General features: G+C 37.5%; 1 protein-coding gene across 17 annotated transcripts in view; it reads left to right on the top strand.

Moving 5' to 3' along the window:
* Positions 1-23085, top strand: part of Usp40 (ubiquitin specific peptidase 40) — a 72355-nt gene that overhangs the window by 34327 nt on the left and 14943 nt on the right. For 13 of the 17 annotated variants that reach the window (XR_006850786.2, XR_006850784.2, XR_006850787.1 and 10 more), the window contains 10 exons: positions 1162-1285; positions 2826-2883; positions 5399-5452; positions 6358-6446; positions 9217-9303; positions 14553-14589; positions 16388-16452; positions 18150-18224; positions 20672-20792; positions 22850-22944. Coding sequence is in view for 8 of the 17 variants with exons in the window: in XM_046439686.2 (XP_046295642.1) it covers positions 1162-1285; positions 2826-2883; positions 5399-5452; positions 6358-6446; positions 9217-9303; positions 14553-14589; positions 16388-16452; positions 18150-18224; positions 20672-20792; positions 22850-22944 (805 nt within the window). In the remaining 9 variants the exon portion in view is untranslated. Of the gene's footprint in view, positions 1-1161; positions 1286-2825; positions 2884-5398; positions 5453-6357; positions 6447-9216; positions 9304-14552; positions 14590-16387; positions 16453-18149; positions 18225-20671; positions 20793-21360; positions 21492-22849; positions 23079-23085 lie in introns of all 17 variants that reach the window. The other 4 variants (XM_046439690.2, XR_006850790.2, XM_046439689.2 and 1 more) reach the window with 4 other exon arrangements.

Genomic DNA, 23085 nt, shown 5'->3' with positions numbered 1-23085 from the left:
GCATAATGATTGTTTTGTAGTTTTTTCCCTGCTTTCTCCTCTTTCCGATGTTTGTAGATGTTTTGTAAACCTCATTTGATGGTTACCTAATAATAATCTTTGTGTGCCTGGCAGACAGCACACTTTGCCTCTCCGTGCCTGATAGGACAGCAAGATGCGGGGGGCGGGAGGGTGAACACTTGGGAGCCAGCTGCCTGGGTTTCTTCCCAGTTTTTCTACTTATTGCCACAGTGACCTTGGACAAGTAGTTTCATCTCTCTCTCTCTGTTCAGTTTCTAATGTAAAACAGAGGTGATAATTAGTGAGAGCTTTTTAGTCATAAAGAACTAAATCCTCAGAGCATTTGCACACAGTGCTAAATGTTTTTAGTTAACATCTTCAGCAGCAGCAGGAGCAACAACTGCATCCAATTTTCTGCTTTCAAGGTAATCTTCTAGGGAATATCTTGCACTTCAAACTTTGTTGTGTTTAGGATCGCTAACTTGAGGTGGAGTCCCAGGGTGGAATAATTGAAATAAAGGATAGAATTGTGTTTTAGGGCGCTGATAAAATTCCCAAAAAGGACTTCTGATGGCTCATTTTTTCTTATGGCTGAAGGAAGATTTGTTAGAACATAATATTCTACTGCCAACTGCTAACATAATAAAAAAAACAAAACTCTTAAAAAATGAAAATACAAATATATAGTATATACAATGCGTGTAGCACTCCTGTGATGTGGCTGATGTGGCACTGTTGTGCAGTGACAGTTTGCTCACTTGTATTGGCTGCCCTGTTATATCTGAATCCCAGGGTATGGACCTTGGCAGTCTTTCAAAGGTTCCCTAGGGTTTTCAGTGTATAGTCAAGAGTGAACAACTGAATGTTCACTTTCCAACATTTCCCCTTGAAAACTGTGGCACAGAATATTTGTACAATTTTAAGTCAAAGAGTATTTGAAAGCTATAAGATTATGGACTGAATGGATCGTTGCCTAACATTACCCTAAAAAGAGCTAACTTTTATAGAGACAGCTCAGTAAAATATAATCATCTTTCACTAGTCTCTTTAAGGCATACATGCAGAGTTTTGGAAGTGTGCCTAAAGAAAACCATTAATTTTCTGATTTATAAAGCGCCACAAAAAGACACATTTTTAATGTCTTTTTACCTTTACCTACAGTGTGTTGCCCAAAGAAGGGAAGTGGATGAATGGTATGAATGAGATCGACTGGATCCAGGTTAAAAATTTATGCCAGCTAGAATCTGAACAAAAGCAAGTTAAAATATCAGCAACTGTTCACACAGTGAGTAGATCATCATTAAAATTTGACTGATAGTTTTTCAGTTAACAGAATTTTTATTTAGACAGCACTGTTTAAATTTCAGAACAGTTCTCTCAGTAGACTTCTAAATCTTAAGAAAAATCAATTTTTTCATATTTAACACTTAATTTTTTTTTTTAAAGAGAGAGAGAATTTTTTAATATTTATTTTTTTTGGTTTTTGGCAGACACAACATCTTTGTTTGTATGTGGTGCTGAGGATCGAATCCGGGCCGCACGCATGCCAGGCGAGCGTGCTACCGCTTGAGCCACATCCCCAGCCCCTTAACAATTATTGCCTCCCTGTACTAGCCATGGGTCTATTCCAAGGAAATATGTCCTGTTCCCCGTCCCCCATCCATGCCCCCGCCCCCACTCCCATTTTTTCCTTCCCAACTCCAGAGCCTAAAATTAGAATGTGGGAATTGCCTACTTAGTTAGTTCATGAAATCCTCTAGTTTTGATGAGTACAAAATGCTTTTTCAAGGGTCTTTTCTGTATTTTTTAAAATCAGGTAGATATGTGTGTAAATGTGTATATGTGTTTTGTTTTTGTGTTGTGGGTTTTGTTTTTATCTCAAATTGCTCTACCTTATACTCTGCTTTATGTAAAGCCAACTACTCTTAAAAGGAATTCCCTCCAGTTTTCTATTTGAAGAAGATGATACTGATTTCTTTAAACATTATTTTTTTATATTTATGTAGTCCCAATATAGTTTTGTTTTTTGTTTTTTGTTTTTTTGGGGGTTTTTTCCTATAACAAGTTAAAAGAAACTTACTAGAATGGTGTTTCCTTTTACATCAGTTTTATAATTTCTTAAGGTTCAGTGCTGATACAATAGAAGAGAGCATACAAGACCAGGGTACTAACACTCAGCAGACTAGTTCCTGACCCTAAGTTGGAGACTTTGGTGAAGTCCTTTATTACTTCAGACTGTTTCTTCTTGACCCCATATTAGATACTGGTGGAAGGTTAGAGGAGATGGTGTGTAACATCAGTTTTACCACTAAATGTCCAACATTTTATGGCCTACAGGAAATTAGCCTAAACTAGGTATTGTGCATTTTTACGTCATTTATGCTTTTGGGACCTGGAATGTGATGATTGCCTCCAGTTTTTTTTTTTGTTTTGTTTTGTTTTGTTTTTTTTTTTGTTCGTTTGTTTTTGTTTTTGTTTTTTTTGGCTTTGATCAGAAAGGTGAGTGGCTTCCTGCTTTTCAGCTATGTTTCTTTAGTCCTTTTTGTCCCAGTTAGCACCATTTTAGTAAAAATTACTAAGATCTATTCTGACTAAAAGGAACTAATTTTAAACATTTAAAATTTTTAAAAAAAGATTTATTCTGAGCTTTTGCTATTGATCTTGTAGAATTTCAGAGATGGGGAAAAAGCTTTTTTCAAGTTGGAAAAATACGTGCCAGGTGGTTCATGTCTCAGCTGATGTAGGTGTGCACATGCTGCTGGTCTTCATTGTCATCTCCTCCTGTTCAACTTATACATATTCATTAGTTTATTTCTCTATTTTAGGTGGTGTTTGATATTCGAATTAAAGCCATAAAGGAATTAAAATTAATGAAGGAACTAGGTAATCATTTACATTTGCTTTTGGTTTTTGGTTTAATTTAGTTTGGATTTTTTGTTGAAAAATATATGGGAAAGTACAAAAATAATTTAGGAAAATCTCATGCACCTACCACCCAAAATGGACAAATGTTAACATTTTGTCATATGTTTGTTTTTGTTTGAAACATTATAAAGTCCTTCGTGTTCTCCTTCTCAGACCTATTCTCCTTCGCTCCCTAGATACAACCAGTATTTTTGATTTGGGTGTGTATATAGACATTTATACATATTGTACCATATATTATAAATACATATGTGTGTATACATATATGTAGACAGATTTGTCATACTGAATACAACATTCTGCAACCTTACTATTCACTCCACATCATGTTTAACAACTTTATTGAGATATAATTTATATACAAAATATTCACTTTTCTTTTTCTTTTTCTTTTTTTTTTTTTTTTTTTTGGTGCTAGGAATTGAATCCAGAAGCACTCTATTTACCCCAGCCTTTTTATTTTTTATTTTGAGATAGGGTATTACTAAGTTGCTGAGGCTAGCCTTAAACTCATGATTCTTCTGCCTTAGCCTACAAAGTTGCTGGGATTAGAGGTATACACCATTGTGCCTGGCTAAAATTCACTCATGTGTAATTCAGTAATTATCAGTAAATGTATAGAGTTGTACACCAATTCAGTTTTTTTAATATTTATTTTTTAGTTGTTGGGCACAATACCTTCATTTTATTTATTTATTTTTATGTGGTGCTAAAGATCGAACCCAGGACCTCGCACGTGCTAAGCAAGCACTCTACCACTGAGTCACAACTCCAGCCCTACCAATTCCATTTTAAAACATTTCTGTCACCCCAAAAAGATCTCTTATGCCCATTTGTATTCTGAGACTGTATCCAGTGACTAATCCACTTTCCATCTCTTCAGACTTGATTTTCTTGACATTTCATACAAATAGAACCATACAATCTTTGTGTGTGACTTCTCTTACTTACCATACTATTTTTGAAGTTTGCCCATTATTTAGCATTTATAAATAGTTTATTTCTTTTTATTGCCGGCTAGTGGTCAACTGTATGGACATACCACATTTTATTTGTTTATTCACCAGTTGATGGACATTTGGAATACTGCTGTAAACATTTGCATGTAAGTCTTTGGCTATTTATTTTCAGTTCTCTCAGGTAGATGCACAGGATTAGAACGCCTGGGAAATTTATGTTTAACTTTTTACGAAAACTGCCAAATGATTTTCCCAAGTGCCTGAACCTGTGCGTTCCCAATAGCAGCGTGTCAGTATTGCAGTTTCTTCATACCCTTGCCAATATTTGTAGTTATCTTTTTATTATAGCCATTCTAGTGAATGGGAAGAAAAATTAGACATTTTTACAAAGACAAATGTCCATAACCAAAAACTGGCCACAATCCAGATGTGCATGAGCAGGTGTCTAGATAGACAAATTGTGGTATTGCCAGTTTGTGGGGTGCTATTCATGTCTGAAAAGCGGCAAACTCCAAGTTCTGCCACATGCAAAATATGTGTGAATCTCCAGTCATTATATGAAAGAAAGTAAACGTAGAAAAGTACATTCTGTATGATTCCAGGAATGTGAAATTTTAGAAAAAGAAAATTTAAGTCATAGCCACAGAAGGCAGACAAGGGATTGACTGAAGTGTGACACAGTGGAATTTTGGGGGTGATACAGATTTTATCTCGGTTTGCTGGTTTTGCTGAATGTTTATATATTTATCAAACTCTATGAACTCTACACTTAAAATGGATGTTTTATTGTAGGTAAATTATAATACCTTGGTAAAGTTCATAAAAAGTATACATTTTATTAAAATGAATGCTTCGTTACCTTGTCCTGTAGCTGGTCTCCCCCTTCTACTCTTGCTCATGTAGCAAGTGATTCTCTTAAACCTGTGAGCTAGACCTTGTCACTCCTGTGCTCAGGGCCCTGTCGTGCTTCCCTTGCACATGGGTCAATTCCTTAACGCAGCCCACGGGAACCTGCATAACCTGACCGCTGCTCAACCTCGACCTCACTGCAATCCACTCTTCTGCTTTCTTATCACACACCCAGCAGGCTGCCTTCTTGGGGTTTCTCTGTGCTCTCCAGTGAGGAACCAGCCCTGCTGGCACTGCTGCAGAGACAAAGCGTTTCAGTCCTCGAAAGTTTCTGATATTGTAAATAAATGTATAAGTGTTAGCTTTGCTATTTTTCTTTTCTCTACATGTATAACCAACAAAGAGTTTTAAAAGTTTTGGCAGATTTTTAAGTCGTAGACCCATCGGAACATTTCCACTGATTATTAAAATGGATGCACAATTCTATTGTGTGTTTCTATAGTCCAAACTGCTGTGCAGAGTGAAGGCTGCCCAAATGTGGGGGTCTTTTGTTCTTTTTTTTTTTTTTTTAATTTGGGTTTTTTATTCTATTTTAGATTTCTGCTAATTAACACTAGCAAAGAGCATCTCTCTTTGGTGAATAACATGCTTATTTTTATTTATAGCAGAGAACAGCTGTTTGAGACCTATTGATAGAAACGGGAAGCTCCTTTGTCCAGGTTAGTCTTGTTGGTAGCTTTCATCCACTGTTGGTAGCTGACATCAACTCATTCCATCCTTGTCTCTGTCTTCCCCTAAGCAATGGCTTCCAATACCTAATGCTCTCTTTTTTGCTTATTTCTTTTTTCTTTTGTTCTGGTGGAGGGTGGTGTGGGCATTCAACCCAGAGCCTTGCACATGCTAGGCAAGCAGTCTACCACTGAGCCTCACACCTAACCCCCTGCTACTCTTAAATTACTTTCATCGAGGCATCTTATCCATGTGTTAAGAAAACCTTAACATTTTTGTTCTCTGAAATGAAACACTTTCTGATGCTCTGGTTCTTGTTTTAGTCATGGTTTGGATCTCATTATCTCTTTCTAGTCTTATTTTTTTCAGTTTTCGGTGGGTCATTCCTGCTTTTATTGTTATACTGTATGGAACAGAGTCTTTGGTTCTCACCTAACACCTTTCATTAGATTGGTGATTTAGTTATGGATGAGCCTATCATTATTTGGTTCTCACTGCCACTTGAAACATGGAAGAAGTTAGTCCATTAAGTATAAGTTTTAAATACTCATAGCTGCCTTTCAACTTCTTAGTATTATACAGATAATAATAAAGTATGAAAATTGAAAATTAAACATAGCCATTATCTGTATAATTTTTTTGCATGAAGTGCAACTTTTTACTTCTTTTTTAATATTCTTGAGTGGTGGGGGTAATGTGAAAATTCATTACTGGTGTGGTGATGCTGAGGATTAAACCCAGGGCCTCACTAATGCTAAGCATGTACTCTACCACCGAGCTACACCCTAGCCTCTTTCTTGACCTTCTTAATTTTCAAAGACTATCTACTTTGATGTAATATTTTGCTGAGACATGGGAATTCAGAACATCATCATTTTCTCAAAATTCTTTATAGTGCCAGATGGTTCCACTTTGAAGGAAGCAGAAGTGAAGATGGGGAGTTCTTTGGGACTGTGTCTTGGAAAAGCACCAACTTCCTCTCAGGTACAGTAAGATACCTTTAGGTATCCCCCTTCCCTCATCAGAATGTCTGGATTTATAACTAGTAACCTACTCCAGTAATACTGGTGTTACCTAAAAGTTTTTTGTTGTTATTGTTCTTACTGCTTTAGGAGTATATCCATATAGTTTCCTGTGTTTAAATAAAAAATGTTATGTGAAAGTATATTTATAAGGTTCTTTCTCTGTAAAAATTTTATGTTTAAAGGGGATGTTTAAGGTTGAATGGCCACCAGTTCCAGCCACTTTGTTTCATAAATTCTGAGATGCACTTTCCCCCGCATGTTAACACCTATAAAATTAGGAGGCTCCTGTGTCAGTGGCATTCTGCAGTTCTGCTGGCATTGTTGTGGTGTGGTTTTTTGTTTTTGTTTTTATCGGAACAGAAAATGATGAGTCTTAGCAGTCAGCGTTTTTTTATTTAATGGAATACAATATATTGATTTTGGATTTAAAATTACTCTCTGCAATAATGTAATAGTTATAGTAGCCTCCCTTCCCCCTCATCTTTATCAGTGTTCATTTTCTGTGTAAAATGCTATCAGGTAATGTTGCCAGAAGCCCTACCTAGTTAATAAACTTTTATTATAGCCCAGAAGTCATAATGATATCCTTATTGATAATATCCTGTATCAAGGCAGTCTGGACTCATGTCAGGTTCCCCCAGGGCTCCTGAGTCCACTTTGTTAGTTTCCCTTGTGTTGTTTTTTTTTTTTTTTTAATTGGTGCATTATAATTATACATAATAACAGAAATCACTACACCATATTTGTACACGCATATAATATAATTTGGTCAGTCTTATTACCTACCTGCCCTTTCCCTCTCCCCTTCCCTTCACCATCTGCTCGCTGCACTCTACTAATTATTCTATTATTGTTATTATTTTAATTAGTGCATTATGAATATTTATACATATATAACTATTTATAAATATAGACACACACATGCATACAGGATTCATGTGGTATGTTCATACATAGACATATAATAATTAGGTAGATTTCCTTCCTCTATGCTTCCCCAGGCTCTCCCCTCCTCCCTTTCTCTCCATCCTTTTCTACTGTATTGGTCTTCCTTCTATTTGTATACGATTCCCCTTTTTGTTTTGGTTTCTTTTTAATTCCTTTTTTTCTTTCTTTTTTTTTTTGGTGCTAGGAATCGAACCCAGGGCCTTATGCATGCAAGGCAAGCTACCAACTGAGCTATATCCCCAGCCCTTTTTTTTCTTTCTTTTGTTCTTTCTCTCTCTAGCTTCTGCATATAAGAGAAAATACTCAATCCTTCACTTTCTGATTCTGATTTATTTCACTTAGCATAACATTCTCCCTAATAATGCAAAATATAAAGAACTCAAAAACCTTACCACCAATCACAACCCCTTTAATTTTCTTCCCCCTTAAACACTAGCAAATAGCAGGACCTGATAAGCTGACAGGAGGACAAACATGACAGGCAAGGTTGAATTAGAAAGGCGGGGTAGGGCTGTCAGAACCTGGATTGACAAGAGGTATGTTTATAGTTTTCCTATGGGATCTTGGGAATTATTATATGTGGAATCCTTAGTCAGAAAATCAAACCACAACCAGTGGTTCGCAGAAGAAACAATTAATGTTTATTGTGTGTAGTAACTGCAGATTTCTCTGGGAGTGACTTGGGTCAGAGCTGGACTTTTTTTTTTTTTTAGTTATACATGGACATAATATCTATATTTTATTTATATTTTATGTGGTGCTAAGAAACTAACTCAGTTCCTCACATGTGCGAGGCCAGTACCTTGCCACTGAGCCACAATCCCAGCTCCAGAACTAGATATCTTAGTAGAAGAAATAGTGCCTGTCTGGGCATGGTGGCACACACCTATGATCACAGCCACTTGGGAGGCTGAAGTAGGAGGATAACACTTGCAGGCCAGCCTCAGCAATTTAGTGAGACCCTGTCTCAAAAAATAAAAAGGTCTGAGGATGTAGCCCAGTAGTAAAACATCCCTGGGTTATATCCTTAGTACAAAAAAAAAAAAAAAAGAAAAGAAAAGAAAGAAAGAAATAGTACCTGTGATAGATGTTTATGAGGAGTAAAAACATTAATGATGAAGCATTTTATATCGCTAGGTGAGTTATTGTTTAAGATGCACTTTCCCCCGCATGTTAACATCTATGAAATTAGGAGGCTCCTGTGTCAGTGGCATTCTGCAGTTCTGCTGGCATTGTTGTGGTGTGTTTTGTTGTTGTTGTTTTTATCGGAACAGAAAATGATGAGTCTTAGCAGTCAGCATCTTTTATTTAATGGAATACAGTATATTGATTTTGGATTTAAAATTACTCTCTGCAATAATGTAACAGTTATAGTAGCCTCCCTTCCCCCTCATCTTTATCAGTGTTCATTTTCTGTGTAAAATGCTATCAGGTAATGTTGCCAGAAGCCCTACCTAGTTAATAAACTTTTATTATAGCCCAGAAGTCATAATGATATCCTTATGGTTAATATCCTGTATCAAGGCAGCCTATGACATTAAATGTCTCAGCACAGTCTCGTTTTACATAACTTGAGGGTTTTCATTTTGATTTGTTTGTCTTTACAGTACTGGGGATGAACTCATGCATGCTAGGCAGTGCTTTACCACTGAGCTACATCCACAGAACTGAGTTTTTATTAATGTTTCATGGGCCCTGGGCTTTTGGGAGAAGTGAATAATGCAATCATACGATTTTTAAGTTCAGGTTAAATTGCATCTATACTTCTGGCTTGCTCTTAGCTGTTCCTGTTTTTTGCTTGGGGGACTAATATTCAACCTGGGACAGAGATGGAGGTCATAGTAGAAGAAACATTGTCTGTGAAAGATGTAAGTAATTTTACTTTTTGGTTTGGGACACTCAGTATTTGGTATGGGGAGTGGTATCCTGCGCTAGGTCCTAAGATGAGGTTTACATAATGTACTTGTAAGAATTATGTGTGTTCACTAGAGGGGTGGTTCAGAGAGCTTGAAAATTAATTGGCAAGCCAGCTGGGATGTTTAAGTTAGATTGTTTCTACTGTTTTTTTTTTTTTTTCCTTATCTAAATATCAGTAATACTTATTATAGAAATTTGGGGAATGCAGAAATTGATTAAAACAAAATTCCTCATATTTCTTATCCCACTAATACTAACATTTCAGTATATTTTCTTCTGGTGTTTTCACTTTTTTTTTTTTTTCCTTTCTTTTTTAGTTGTAGACAGACACAATCGCTTTATTTATTTATTTTTATGTGGTGCTGAGGATCGAACCCAGTGTCTCACACATGCAAGGCAAGCGCTCTACCACTGAGCTACAGCCCCAGCCCCTGGTGTTTTTACTTTATATACACACATAATGACACATACACAGATGTGAATTATATATATGAATGAGTATGATAGAACATGAATAATTGTATTGGTATCATCGAGAACTGGGACTTTTGGTATTGTAAAACAAAGACACAGATAAAAATAAGTGTGGTTAAATAAAAACCTCTACTCCTAAATTTGAATTAAAAGAGTCTGAATAAACTTCACCTATTTTTACTTTTTAAAAATTGTTTGTTTGTTTTGTTTTCTTTCTGGCTCTGTGCCCTGACATAGCTTAGAAACAAAACAGCCCTAGCACCCAGATTATGATTGCAAAGTACCATTTCATACTAAAAGGAACCAGGCACCTTGAATTAAGGGCTGGTTCTGTAGCCCTAGTCACAAAATGTGTGAGCTAAACCTGGAACATGTTGTCATCACAGAAAGCAATGAAGCTACTAATAAAGATTTATTGGAATTATCAAAGAGACTTAGGAGTCTAGTCATTTAAGATGAGACAGTTTGAACATTAGGGAGAATAATAATTAAAGTGTATACTAGGTAAAATTATTATAGAAATTTGGAATATGTAGAAATGGATTTTTTAAAAAAATTAAAACCCCTCATCCCTTATCTGTGTATGAATGTAAAATTCATATATATTCCCTATCTACATATGTAAAATCTTGATACCACACACATAAAATCTATGGGCAGGCTCATAATGACCATAACAGGAAATATTCATTGGTACCTACCATGGGTAAAAGAGGAGAGAAATAAGCATTTATCTCATTTTTCCTCTGTAAATTATACCTCAAGGTGGCTCACTATATAATATTTTTCTATATAGAACATATTCCAGCTAATAAAGAAGAAGGAATTTTAGAGCATCAGTTTTTCAATTTCTAATTAATAGATCAAGACAATGATCTTTAAACACTGAGAATAACCCAAAGAAGTGCAGCTCTTAGACACTCTAGAAGCTCTAGGATACCCTTACAAAAACAAAAAAAGGGCTGAGGCTGTAGCTCAGTGGCAGAGTGCTTACCTAGCATGCGTGAGGCACTGGGTTTAATCCTCAGCACCACATTACAAATAAACAAATTAAATAAAGGCATTTTGTCCATCTGCAACTACAAAAAAAATATATTAAAAAAAAAAAAACAACCTATGCGTCTTATTGAGCTACTGGATCTGACCACCAATTTTTTTTATTTTTATATTGTTTTTAATATATTTTTTTTTTAGTTGTAATTGGACACAATACCTTTATTTTATTTATTTTTATGTGGTGCTGAGGATCGAACCCAGGGCCTTGCATGTGCTAGGCGAGCGCTTTACCACTGAGCCACAACCCCAGCCCCCACATATTTATTTATTTATGTACTGGGGATTGAACCCAGGGGCATTTAACCACTGAGTCACATCCCCAGCCCTTTTTATTTTTGTTTTGAGACAGGGTCTCACTAAGTCGCTTAGGGCCTTGCTAAGTTATACTTGAACTTGTAGTCCTCTAGTCTCAATATGCGTGCACCACCATGCCCAGCCTGACTACCAATTTATAAGGAATAGGAGAGGTTTAATGCACCACAGGCCTGCAGCCAGCAGAATCCAGATTGGAAAACTCTTCTCAACAAATAAATTGCAGGGTCTGAGGGTACCTATAGGCTAAAGGAGGTTCAGACAAATAGCACCCCATTGCAAATGTGTGGATTTTATTTGGACCTTGGTTCAAACAAAAACAACAAAAAACAAAAGAAAACCCTTTATAATAACTAAAGAGAAAGTAGGGAAATTTGAACTGGGTATTTGTTGTTATTTACAAATCCTTAATTTGAAAAACTTTTAAGTTCTGAAGACGTTAATCACTTAAGGTTTATATTTTTAAAAGAATCCTTATCTTTCAGAAATGCATGCTAGCTATAGATGAAATAATATGTTATCAGGCATTTGGTTTTATTTTTTCCCCATTTTTTTATTGGTGCATTATAATTGTACATAATGACAGTGGCATTTACTTTTAAAGAATCTAGGTGTGTGCAAGCTGTATTCAGTTGCACACACCTGTAATCCCATCAGCTCAAAAGGCTGAGACGGGAGGATCACAAGTTCAAGGCCAGCCTGGGCAACTTAGTGAGACCCTATCTCAAAAAATAAAAAGGAATGGAGGGCTGCGGTTGTGGCTCAGTGGTAGAGCGCTCGTCTAGCATGCGTGAGGCACTAAGTTCGATCCTTAGCACCACATAAAAATGAAATAAAGATATTGTGTCCACCTACAACTAAAAAATAAATATTTTTTTAAAAAAGGAATGGGGATATGGCTCAGTGGTTAAGCACCCTAGGCTTCAGTCCCTAGTACAAAAAAAAAAAAAAAAAGAAGAAGAAGAAGAAGAATCTGGGGGAAGGACAGGAGGTGGATGTAAACAAGACTGGACATGGCAATAATTGAAATCATGAGTACTTGAGGAGGGTCATTTTACTAGTCTCTGCATGCAGTTGAAATTTTCCATGATAAAACATTTTTTACCCTTATTCTAGACTGTAAATATGTTCCAAATTTTTCGTTGGCCTTTTGTGTGTCTGTATGTACGTACTGGGGATTGAACCCAGGGTGCTTAATCACTGAGCCACATTCCCAGCCCTTTTTATTTTTTTATTTTGAGACAAAGTCTCTGTTGCTGAGGCTGTTTTGAACTTGGGATCCTCCTGCCTCAGCCTCCGGAGTGACTGGGATTACAGGCATGTGCCACCACATCCAGCTTTTATTGGCCTTTATTAACATGTATTTTTTCATTTCAAAGAAACCACAAAACTGTTCTGAAGAGTGACACACATCCTTTTCTTCCTGTGCTCTCTCAGCCCCACTGGGGTTCCATGTAGCTCTTCCTCAGGCTTCAGGGGGCCCCCTCACTGCTGCGCCCATCCATGAGCATCCAGTCTGTTCTCACCCTGCTGTGTGCATCCTGTCTGCTCCCAGCACTCCACGCTGTTGCTGGCTCTACTAGGAGTTTTTGTCTGTCTTCTGGGAAGTTAAGGAACTGAGAAGTTAAAGCTCTTCAGGTTTTCCTTCCAGTCCACCAGCCCACCTTTCTCAGCTTGTTCTTTCCCCCTCTCCCCCTTGCCTTTTGAGCATTCAGCTACAGATATACTTGGACTGGGCCCCTCTAGCCCCAGAGAATCCAACTGCCACCTAGGCTGTCTGAAATCCAAACTAGAGCACATCCCCAGCAGGACTCCTGGCCTCCTGAAATGTCTTCCACACATGTTTTTCTCTTCTTCAGCTAATGGCAGCTCCAATTTCCTATTTGCTCTGGCCAAAACCTTTATACCCCCTTGATTCTCCTTGTCTTACTTCACATCCAGTTTTTCAGGACCTTCTGTTGGTTCTGCCATCAGAATGCTGCTAGGATCTGGCCACATCTCGCTCCCTCTACCGCTGTGTCCCTGTCGAGCACACCACTGTCACTCATCTGCACTGTTCCACAGGTTCTTAACTGATCTCCTTGCTTCTAGCCTTGAACCTCCCAGGGTCCATTTTTATAAGGAAATTGAGTGATTTACTGTTTTGCTTTCAAAACTCTAGCCCCTACCCCACTGCTGGCCTCCTTGCTTTCCTCCAAAGCCCTTAAGTTTGGGTCCCCTGCCTGGAACACAGTTAAGATGAATGTTCTTTTGTTTTCATCCCTTAAGGAAAGCCTTTAAGGCTGCAGTTTTCTTTGAATATAGCTTTGTCCCCGTCACCCATGCTTTAACTATTGTGTTATATCATTGGCATTGTTTTCTAAATAACCTGTAAACACATACTTATACAACTAACTATAAATTTATTCCCAGTTTTTGAACTTCAGGGGGTTAAAAGTCTCTGCTGATCACCACCTCCCTTATATAGAAGGCACTGAGATGACCTGACATGTGCTTATCAATAGAGGTGTCCTCCCAGAGCACATGCCAGGGTACATAAAGGAATGAAGAACTCACTTTGTGTGTATCATGCCTCATGCACATACTAGACCTTTTGAAGTTCACTTAAAATATTTTAAACATCTAATACGACATATGAATCTGTTTTATTCTTTGAACTGCTAAGATGTATCTTCATTTTTTAAATGTTCACCCATTAATAGATATTTTGATTAATGGCCACTGTTTTCTTATTCTGAGCAGTACAAGAGTGACCATCCTTATTTTTATTTCTTTTTGCTCTAGGGTAGTATAAACACAATTTTATTTACTCTTTGACCCAAGATTTACTTTGGAATGTTTTTCCCTCAAAAAGTTAGAAAGTTGTTCTATTAAAACTTTTGTTCATATTTTCACATTTTTGCATTGTACCATGAGGGCACAACTTACACAATTCTTTCCTTGTGAGTTTATGTGTGATCATTTGTGTTTAATGGCTTCTAAATAAAGGTCAATCTCCTTTTATAGGATTCAGAGGTTATTATGTATCTGTGAAATCAGCCTTATCAATAATTTGATCAAATCACACTATTAATCCTCATGGGAAGGAAGTCGTGGCAGAGACACTGAAGGCAGTAAATGAAACTTGGAGCTGAGTCCTGGTTGGAAACACCAGGAAATGTTTCTCCTCCCTGAACTGACCCCCTCCCAGCTCCTAGGAAAGAGAGTTGGCTTGTCGATCATCTTAATTCTATGTGCCTTTGTCTATCCAAGAATAATGAATATAATCAGACTTAAGGCCCAGGGTTCAAAAAGGGTGTTTCTTCTTATACTATAATTCAGAAACAAAAACTAACTTTTTTTTTTTTTTTTTTTTTAGTGTTTAAAGATAATGCTTGAGAAATCTAGTCTGCCAGGTAAGTTATTTATCATGATGACATAATCTTATCCACATTCTTTACTTCAAACAATTATCTATAAGCCTAATAAAAACTTTTCAAACTTTCTTTTTCATAAAGATTGTGGAAAAAAAGTTTTATAGACTGCAGAAAAAAAAAATTTTAAATTTCTGTGTGTTCATAATGAATTCTCCTGGTTCTATTTACAAACTAAAAGAAAAGTAGTTTTAGGGTTAGCCTAGATAGAATCCAGCAAGGATGTAAAAGAAAGCAAGCTAAGATTTATACCACCTGGAGTTATCCACATCTAGTTCCACTGAAACATTTTTAGTCTTATTGATTCAGAATTTCAGTGCATCTATTTCATGTCAATATATGTGTATAATAGACTAGGGAATGGAATGTGAATGGAAAAAATTAATCCAGAGTAACTTACAGCAGCTTCCTGGGTGCAGTCATGTCACTGAGCTTGATGAGGAATCATGCTGCTTTTATTAGAACAGTTTGTCCCTCAGACACCATTGAAGTTGGCACCAGTGTGTTATCTGGAAGGGATGTTCACGTGCTCTGGATATAGGGCTGTCCTATAGAAGTACACAGGCAGTGTCTCATTGAATCTCACTGAATCTCAGCAGTAGCCTCCCAGGTGGGGGATGGTCACCCATTCCCATTTCACAGACAAGGAAACAGGCTGTGAAGGCTTAAATGGCTTGCCAGAGTTCCCCAGCCAATAGCTAGGCCTCTGCTCTCAAGGTCCAGGTTCTTCCCACCTGCTATGTTGTAGACTAATAGTGCTCACTTTTAACTGACTAGTAATTTTATAAGGTACTTAAGTTAATTTGAAATTGATACAAATCTTTCTGAATTTAAAACTAATGGTTAAAAAGGATCTACAAAAAAGTGTGCTGCAGGGGTTCAGAGACTGGCTGGTGGAGATGAGTAAGAACTTTGTGTTTATTCCTTTGCCCATTAGATGGTTTTGGTGCTACAGCATCTTGCTCATCAAATAATAGCTGGGGTTTTTGTTTGTTTGTAATAACCAGGGTTTCTAATTTTTGCCCCATTCAACTTTTTCCCCATTCAAAAAAAGTTCTCGTTTGGGGAGTGAGCAGCAAACAAGTGCACTGAAAAAGAGAGAGATCTGATTTAAGTCTATTTAACATTTATACATTTTCTTTCACATCAGTTTCATTCAGATACTCTTCAGAAAGTTCTAGTGCTGTGTTGTTTGATTAACTGCTAAGAGGAGGAATTTTCTTGTACAATTGCAGTTGCTGAGCAATTTTAGCATATACTTCAGCTATGACAAAAATCATCTTTAGTGCTGGGGTTGTGGCTCAGTGGTGGAGCACTTGCCTAGCATGTGTGAGGTACTGGGTTCAATTCTCAGCACCACATATAAATAAATAAAAATAAAAGTCCATTGACAATTAAAAAATTGTTTTTACAAGAGATTTGATACTTATATATATGTATGTCTATATGTATAGTGATATATGATCTGTATATATGTATACATGAAAAGAGTAAGGGTACAAAGTAAATATTGTATAATAGAAGCAAGTGTTTTTAGTCACAAATACATATATGAATATGTTGTTTTTATTCACAGGTTCTTGGTGAAAAAGAAAGCAAATTAACCAAATTGAGCAGGAAAACACAACTTTTTATGCTCTTGAAGAGATCATTTTAAAAACTAATGATTATTAGCAGATTAAGCCCCATTTGACATTCATTTATCCAGAATGGTTATTCCTACTGAATTCTTAAAACATACTCTCTGGGGTTTTTCATCCTAATATTGATTTCTTCATAGGAGATGCGTGGCATTTAAGAAAAATGGACTGGTGCTATGAAGCTGGGGAGCCATTATGTGGAGAAGTAAGAGGATTTCCATACCTTCTGCTCTGAAGATGATTGCGTTTCATACAGGATTTCTCCTTCCCGCCCGACTCATATAAAAAAATTTCTAGAGAAAACTTTCACTCTTTTTTAGGAAACAAAAAGCTAAGCAAGATCTATTTTCCCTTTCTTTGACTAGTTTTTCTGATACAGAGCAAGTCTGGACTAGGTGGAGGTGTTTCTGACATCCGTGATCGGCCCTGCTGGTGAGAGAGCATGTCCTAGACCAGTGCTCCACCAGGAAACAGAGCACTTCAGAGAGCAGAGGACACTGGAGCTCATGAAAGCATCTAAAGCACACTCTGGGTGCGGGGGCAGTACTGGAGTTTGAACCCAAGGCCTCACACATGCAAAGTATGCACTCTTATCACTGAGCCACATTCCCAGCCCACACTGAATTTTTGACCCCTTCATATTTTAATCTCAGTGTTTCTCTGTAAGTAAATGATGGTAGAATTCATCTTACCAGACAATCACTTGGTAGTGGTCCAAACTTTGGGTGCAGCCAAACTCTTAGGGTAAGTTTAGGAATAGTTTTATCACAGGATAGTTTGAATCTTGTTAAGCTTCTTATCGTTCGCCCAAATAGCACCAAACCTCCCAGTCCAAACCCAGGGCCTTGGAAGGAGGCCAAGTGAAGCTTCTTCCCAGAAACACTGTGGTCAGCTGCCCCTTTCCAGCCTTCACCTGCCTGCTGTTCACTAATAGCTGCATTGAACAGTCAAGGGCAGGGGTGCTGGGGCTTCCTCTGGAATACTCTGCCCAAACAGTTGATAAGACAAGATCAAGAGAAGCCTCCTTTGAGTCTTGGTTTGGATATCAGAATATTGATTCAGATAGTGAATTATTCACTATCTGAATAATTATTTCCCAGTGGGTATCAAACAATTCATCTAATATTAAAGTCATTTCCCTCAAAACTGTCTTCTCCTAGATTTGCCCTTTATTTCCCATCCTAACCTTTTCAGACTAAACTATCGCTTAGCATACCTACCTTTCCCTCCTTCAGGTTAGTCTCATACTTCAGGAACCTGCCAGCCTTTCCAGCCCTTCCTTGGCCATTTTCCTGCTGGCTCCCATTTCAAGCCACCCTTTGCCTGTTCTCTACACGGCTTCCCTGGGCCCAGGCATTTCAACCACCTTGGTCTTGAGTGCCGCCTTTATTTTTATTCCACATCCCTTCGGTTGGTGCCCACTTTTCCAAACTAATTTCTTTCCCATTTTTTCTTCAACTGGTACTTCCCACTCAGAGGTCAGTTTCTCAGCTCTTTGCGGAAACAAACCATGGTTATTGTCAGTTTTGACTCTGCCCTTGTTCTTTTCTTCATAAGAAATCCTCTTCTCTGGAGCCCTCTAGCTTTCCAAATCCCCCACACAATTTTAGGTATGATTAAAATCTCATGGGGCACAAGTCAAGTCTGTCCTCACCCATCTCGGTTGTCTCCCTATCCTCAACCCTTTGAAGATACTTAAGGGTTTACATGCCACAATTTAATATGTAATGCCATTCTGCTTTTGTAGTCCTAGCTTACTTCCTTTGTCTTCAGTATCTACTTTGTTATTCACTTATTTATTTCTTGAAAATGTAATAGAGGTTTAAAAAAAAAAAAGAGCCTATGGTGTGTTTATTCCTCTCAGAAGTCTTAAGTGACAAAAAAGAATTTCTGTGTTCCCAGGATGCAACACTGCAAGAGCTTAGGATATGTTCTGGAGACACATTGCTTCTAATTGAAGGAAAACTTCCTCTTCCGGTAAGATTTTTGCCTCTAAATAGACATTTTATAATAACAGTTATCGTTCTGAATACAAAGGTGTTATATTCTCATTGTGGGAAATTGGGGAAATATAGTCATAAAAAGAATAGAGAACTTTCCCAGAATCCTACCTATAAATATTTTATAGGTAGATATTTCTTCCTATAAATATTTCTAAATAAAATTAAAATCAATTATATGTAAAAATTTTATTTCATCCTTTTTATAGTTAACATTTTAACCTGATTATAAAACCCAGAAGTAGTTATATCCAAGGTGATGATTAACTGCTGTTTAATTCACCTATATTCCCAGTATTGGAAATTTAGCTTATTTAAAATTTTTTTGTTCTTACAGTTAGTACTTAAATATAAAACCTTCTATCTGGGAGTGGTGGCATACACTGTATTCCCAGCAACTCAGGAAGCTGAAGCAGGAGGATCTCAAGTTTGAGGCCAACCTGTAATTTAGCAAGATCATCTCCAAATAAACCCAACATCTCCATCCTAATCTTTTCAGACTAAAATATCGCTTACCATACCTACCTTTCCCTCCTTCAGGTTAGTCTCGTACTTCAGGAACTTGGGAATGAAGCTCAGTGGTAGAGCAACCCTGGGTTTAATTCGCAATACCATATATACACACAAAACAAAGGTGGAATTACTAACTCAAAAGGCATGAGCTCTTTAAAGATTTGATGCTACATATTGCCAAATTGTTTTCCTAACAAGTCCTACTAAATTAATAACCTTGTTGGCAAAGTATGTGAGGACTTATTTTATTGCTCTTTTATAAACATTGCATGTCACTACTTTTTTTTGGCGGGGGGTGGGGGCGGGGGGGCACTGGGGATTGAACCCAGGGGCTCTACCACTGAGCTAAATGCCCAGTCATTTTATTTTTTTTATTTTGAGACAGGGTCTCACTAAGTTACTGAGGCTGGCCTTGAACTTGTGATCCTCATGCCTCAGCCTCCTGAGTCACTGGGATTATTTTTCAAAGGTGGAGATATTCTCAGGGCCTTCTGCATAGTAGGCAAGCACTCTTGCCACTGAACTATGCCCCTAATCCCATAATTTATTTAACGAATCTCTTTTTTTGAAAAACACTATAAAAAATATATAGGTGCTATTTTGCATATGTATGATAAATTCCTAGAACAGAAATTGTCCCACCAAAATTATGGCCTACAATAATGTGAACATCTTCTAAAGATGGACCATGGGTCATAGTTTTTGCTCCCATAAAAAATTTGCACTGGGTACCCCTGTATACATGGCTTCTTATGCATGCACATGTATCAGAAAGTAAATTGCTAAGTGTGGAATGGCTTACTCAAAGGACTTGGATTTTAAATTTTAACAGATATGACTAAATTCCTGTCCAAAAACCACAGGTCATGAGCTTTAAGTTTATTCATATTTTCACCAACATAGCATATTATTCGATTTTCTGGGTTTTGACAGTCTGCTAGGTGAAAAAAAAAATGGAAATTGGGTGTTTTGACTTACATGTATTTAATTTAGGTTGAATATTTGTTAATCTTCATCAACTTAATTAAGAGATTGTACTATGCATTTTTTAATATATATATTTTAAATATTTTACAGGAATGAGCTCTGTAACTACAACCTACTCTCTCTCTTAATGAATCTAATTTCTTCTGTACTTTAAAAAAAAAAAAGAGGTGGGGCCAGGTGTAGTGACGCACACCCATAATCCTAGAGGCTGAGGCTGGAGGATTGTGAATTCAGATACAGCCTCTGCAACTTAGCAAGGCCCTAAGCAACTCAGCGGGACCCTGTTTCTAAATAAAATACAAAAAAGGGCTGGGGATGTGGCTCAGTGGTTAAGCATCCCTGGGTTCAATTCCCAGTAGCAAAAAAAAAAAAAGTGGGAAGAACTAAATTAGTAAAACTAACAATATGGGGCATGTATGAAGACAATGGATTTGTTCATGTGGTTTGCTTCATTTAACAAATGCATTGTGCCAGGGGTGCTTCCAGTGCCTGGAAGCAGTGGTGTGGCATCTCTAGGCAAAAACAGTAAGTATAACTCATGGCAGTTGGTAAATTGAGAAGGAAAAATAACAACTTTAAGTGCATTTTATGCCATCCATAATTTTTTTTCTCTGTGTGGAAGTGTAAGTGAAGATTCTCTTTAATTTTTGTACATCACAGCAATTAAAAATGTTTAGTTCTAGCTGGAAATGGTGGTGCATGCTGTAACCCTAGTGACATGGAGGCTGAGGCAGGATAATTATGAGTTTAAAGCCAGTCTGAACAACTTAGTGAGAACCTGTCTCAAATTTTAAAAAAGATCTGGGAAGTAGCTCAGTGGTAGAGCACCACTAGGTTCAGTTCACAGTATTAAAAAAAAAAAAAATTTATACACACACACATTCTTATAGATATATAGATACACACACACATTCTGTTTTTCAGGGTTTTCTGAAGGTGCCCATCTGGTGGTACCAGCCTCGTGGTCACTCAGGACACTGGGAGAGTCAAGACCAGCCTTGTACCTCTTCTCAAGGCAACGGCTGGAGAGCTGCTAGCACCCAAGGTGAGGACAGAATTAAATTTCCACAGCCAGCCTGTCATGGAGAAGTGAAATGCCGCTTCTGCTCTGGAGTTAACAGACATTTATTTGAAAAATGCAAGGTTGAAAACCAAAGCCTGTTTATTCCTTTTTAATAATAACAGCACCACCTGATCTCATGCAGTGCTTTGCAACTCTGTAAAGCACTATATCTTAATATTATATCAATATATGATACTTTTTCAAAGATCTTTTAAATATCAGCTCTCAAGATCCTCAGAGCAACAGAAGCCCCCTTGTCGCCATGTAGCAGAATGTTGGGGCTTCAGCCTGTTCCGTTGTCCACTGGGCAGAGGCCAGAGCTGGGGTTCACATCCTGTGTGTTTCGTCGTCTTCCCCCCCAACTGTCCCCAAGAACTGCTTCTAGGGCACCTGGCATTTCACTCCTTGGAGAAGAAATGCAGGAGTACAGTGTTGTCTCGTTCTTGGGTGCAGTGAACACGCTGCAGTGGGCAGAGTCCCTGGCAGTGACCAGACTGCCTTAGTGTGGGCTTCCACTTCCTCTGTCCACACCTTTTAATCTCTTCTGAAGGTAAAGAGACTTTGCTGGTGCTGGGCTGGGGATGGAGCGCAGAGCCTCACACATACAAGGCAAGTGCTGTAGACACAGAGCCACACCCTGAAGCCCAAGAAAATGTTCTTTTAATAGGGCCGAGTTTTCAGGTATATTTTTCTTTTTATTGTGCTTTGCTTAATTATTTAGCTTTTTTTGTGCCTTAAGGTATTATGTATTATAATTCTATTTTTTTGAACCTCTTCAGAATGAACTTAATATAAATGAGTCAGATTCTCTACTTATTGTTTGAAGTTAGGTCTATATATGTAGAGTAATAAAATATGTTAAAATAGCTGTGAAATCGACAAAGTTATTTTTATTTGGGTTGCATTTGTTTTTGTTAACGAATCCTAAAAATGCTTGGGTAATAAAATAGTAATTACATGCAGAGTTGAATTATAGATTTTTTAAAAGCATGCATAATCAGTATGTTTCTCCATGAAATTAAGAAGATTCATTTTTGATAATGCCTCTTTGTTATAACTAGAGGGAAATGTTTCATCCTTTCAGTAGCATCAGCCTTGCAGTTTCCTTGAGACACAAGACCACTCACAAACAGGGCTTTTTCGCTTTATCTACTTATAATTCATTTGTAATTTCTTATTATGTATTAGCAGTATAGCCAGCAGTAAACAAAACATTTCATTAAGGCAAAAATTACAGACAATATTCTGAATTTAAAATTTAGCAGCTTTTGGACTGGGGTTGTAACTCAGTGGTAAAGTGCTTGCCTCACACGCGTGAGACCCTGGGCTCAATCCTCAGCACCACATAAAAATAAACAAATAAAAATAAAGATATTGTGTCCATCTACAACTAAAAAAAAATATTTTTAAAAAAATTAGCAGCTTTTATATCCAGAGAGCATTTTAGTTTTCCCATTTTTGGAAAATACTCAGAAAGGCCTTCTTATTATTTAGATTTTCTTCATTCCACAAACAGTTATTGGGCCTTTAGTATGTGACACCCACCATATCAGGCATTGGGGAGACACACAAGACAGGTGGGCTGCACCCCTTGAAATTCCTGTTCTGTTTTGACAATGCAGAGGAAACTATATGTGCACACAAAAGAGGCTCCAGCTGAGATCAGAGTCATAAGAAAGAAGGAAGCCATGTCAAGAACACAGGCAGGGTGGCCTACCAGCAATGTCTTCTTTGAGGAAAGAAAGAATTTGGAAAAGAACATTATAGATAGATATTACCAGGGTAAGCTCCCCAGAACATTCTGCCATCAGCGTGCTCCCTGATTGTTAATTCACCAGGCAGTGAATTCTGAGGGAGCTCTGATTAAAGGGATTCAGATTTAGAGGTTCTTGAGTGACTTTTTAGTAAACCTGTTTACAATATCAAAATCCTTTACAATATCAAATAAACCCATTACAATGTCAAAATATGGCAGTGTCTTTCAGAAATATGAAATAAGTTTTAAATTCCTGCCAAACATCCACCTCTGTCCTTTTAAGGTGCCCCTGGCCATGTGCCTGCGGAAGTTTCTCTCGTCTACTTGGGAGATGTGGATATCTCAGAAGATGCTGCTTTGGTGGACCTGAAATCTCAGGTCAGACTTCTTCCTGTAGTGGGCCTTAGTGGTGATATGGCTTCTTCCAGTGAGATATTAATATGTTCTTCTATTTCCTTTCCCTCAATTGCAGTCTGTTCTGATATGGCACTTGCTCTGTGCCATGTTCAGGGGTAAGTA

Source organism: Marmota monax, unplaced genomic scaffold (genome assembly GCF_021218885.2).
Source record: "Marmota monax isolate L192 unplaced genomic scaffold, Marmota_monax_Labrador192_F-V1.1 WCK01_AAM20220418_F8-fsc00041, whole genome shotgun sequence".
NCBI lineage: Eukaryota > Metazoa > Chordata > Mammalia > Rodentia > Sciuridae > Marmota > Marmota monax.
The sequence above is the reverse complement of the archived record's forward strand: the minus strand, read 5'-3'. Positions and strand labels throughout refer to the sequence as shown.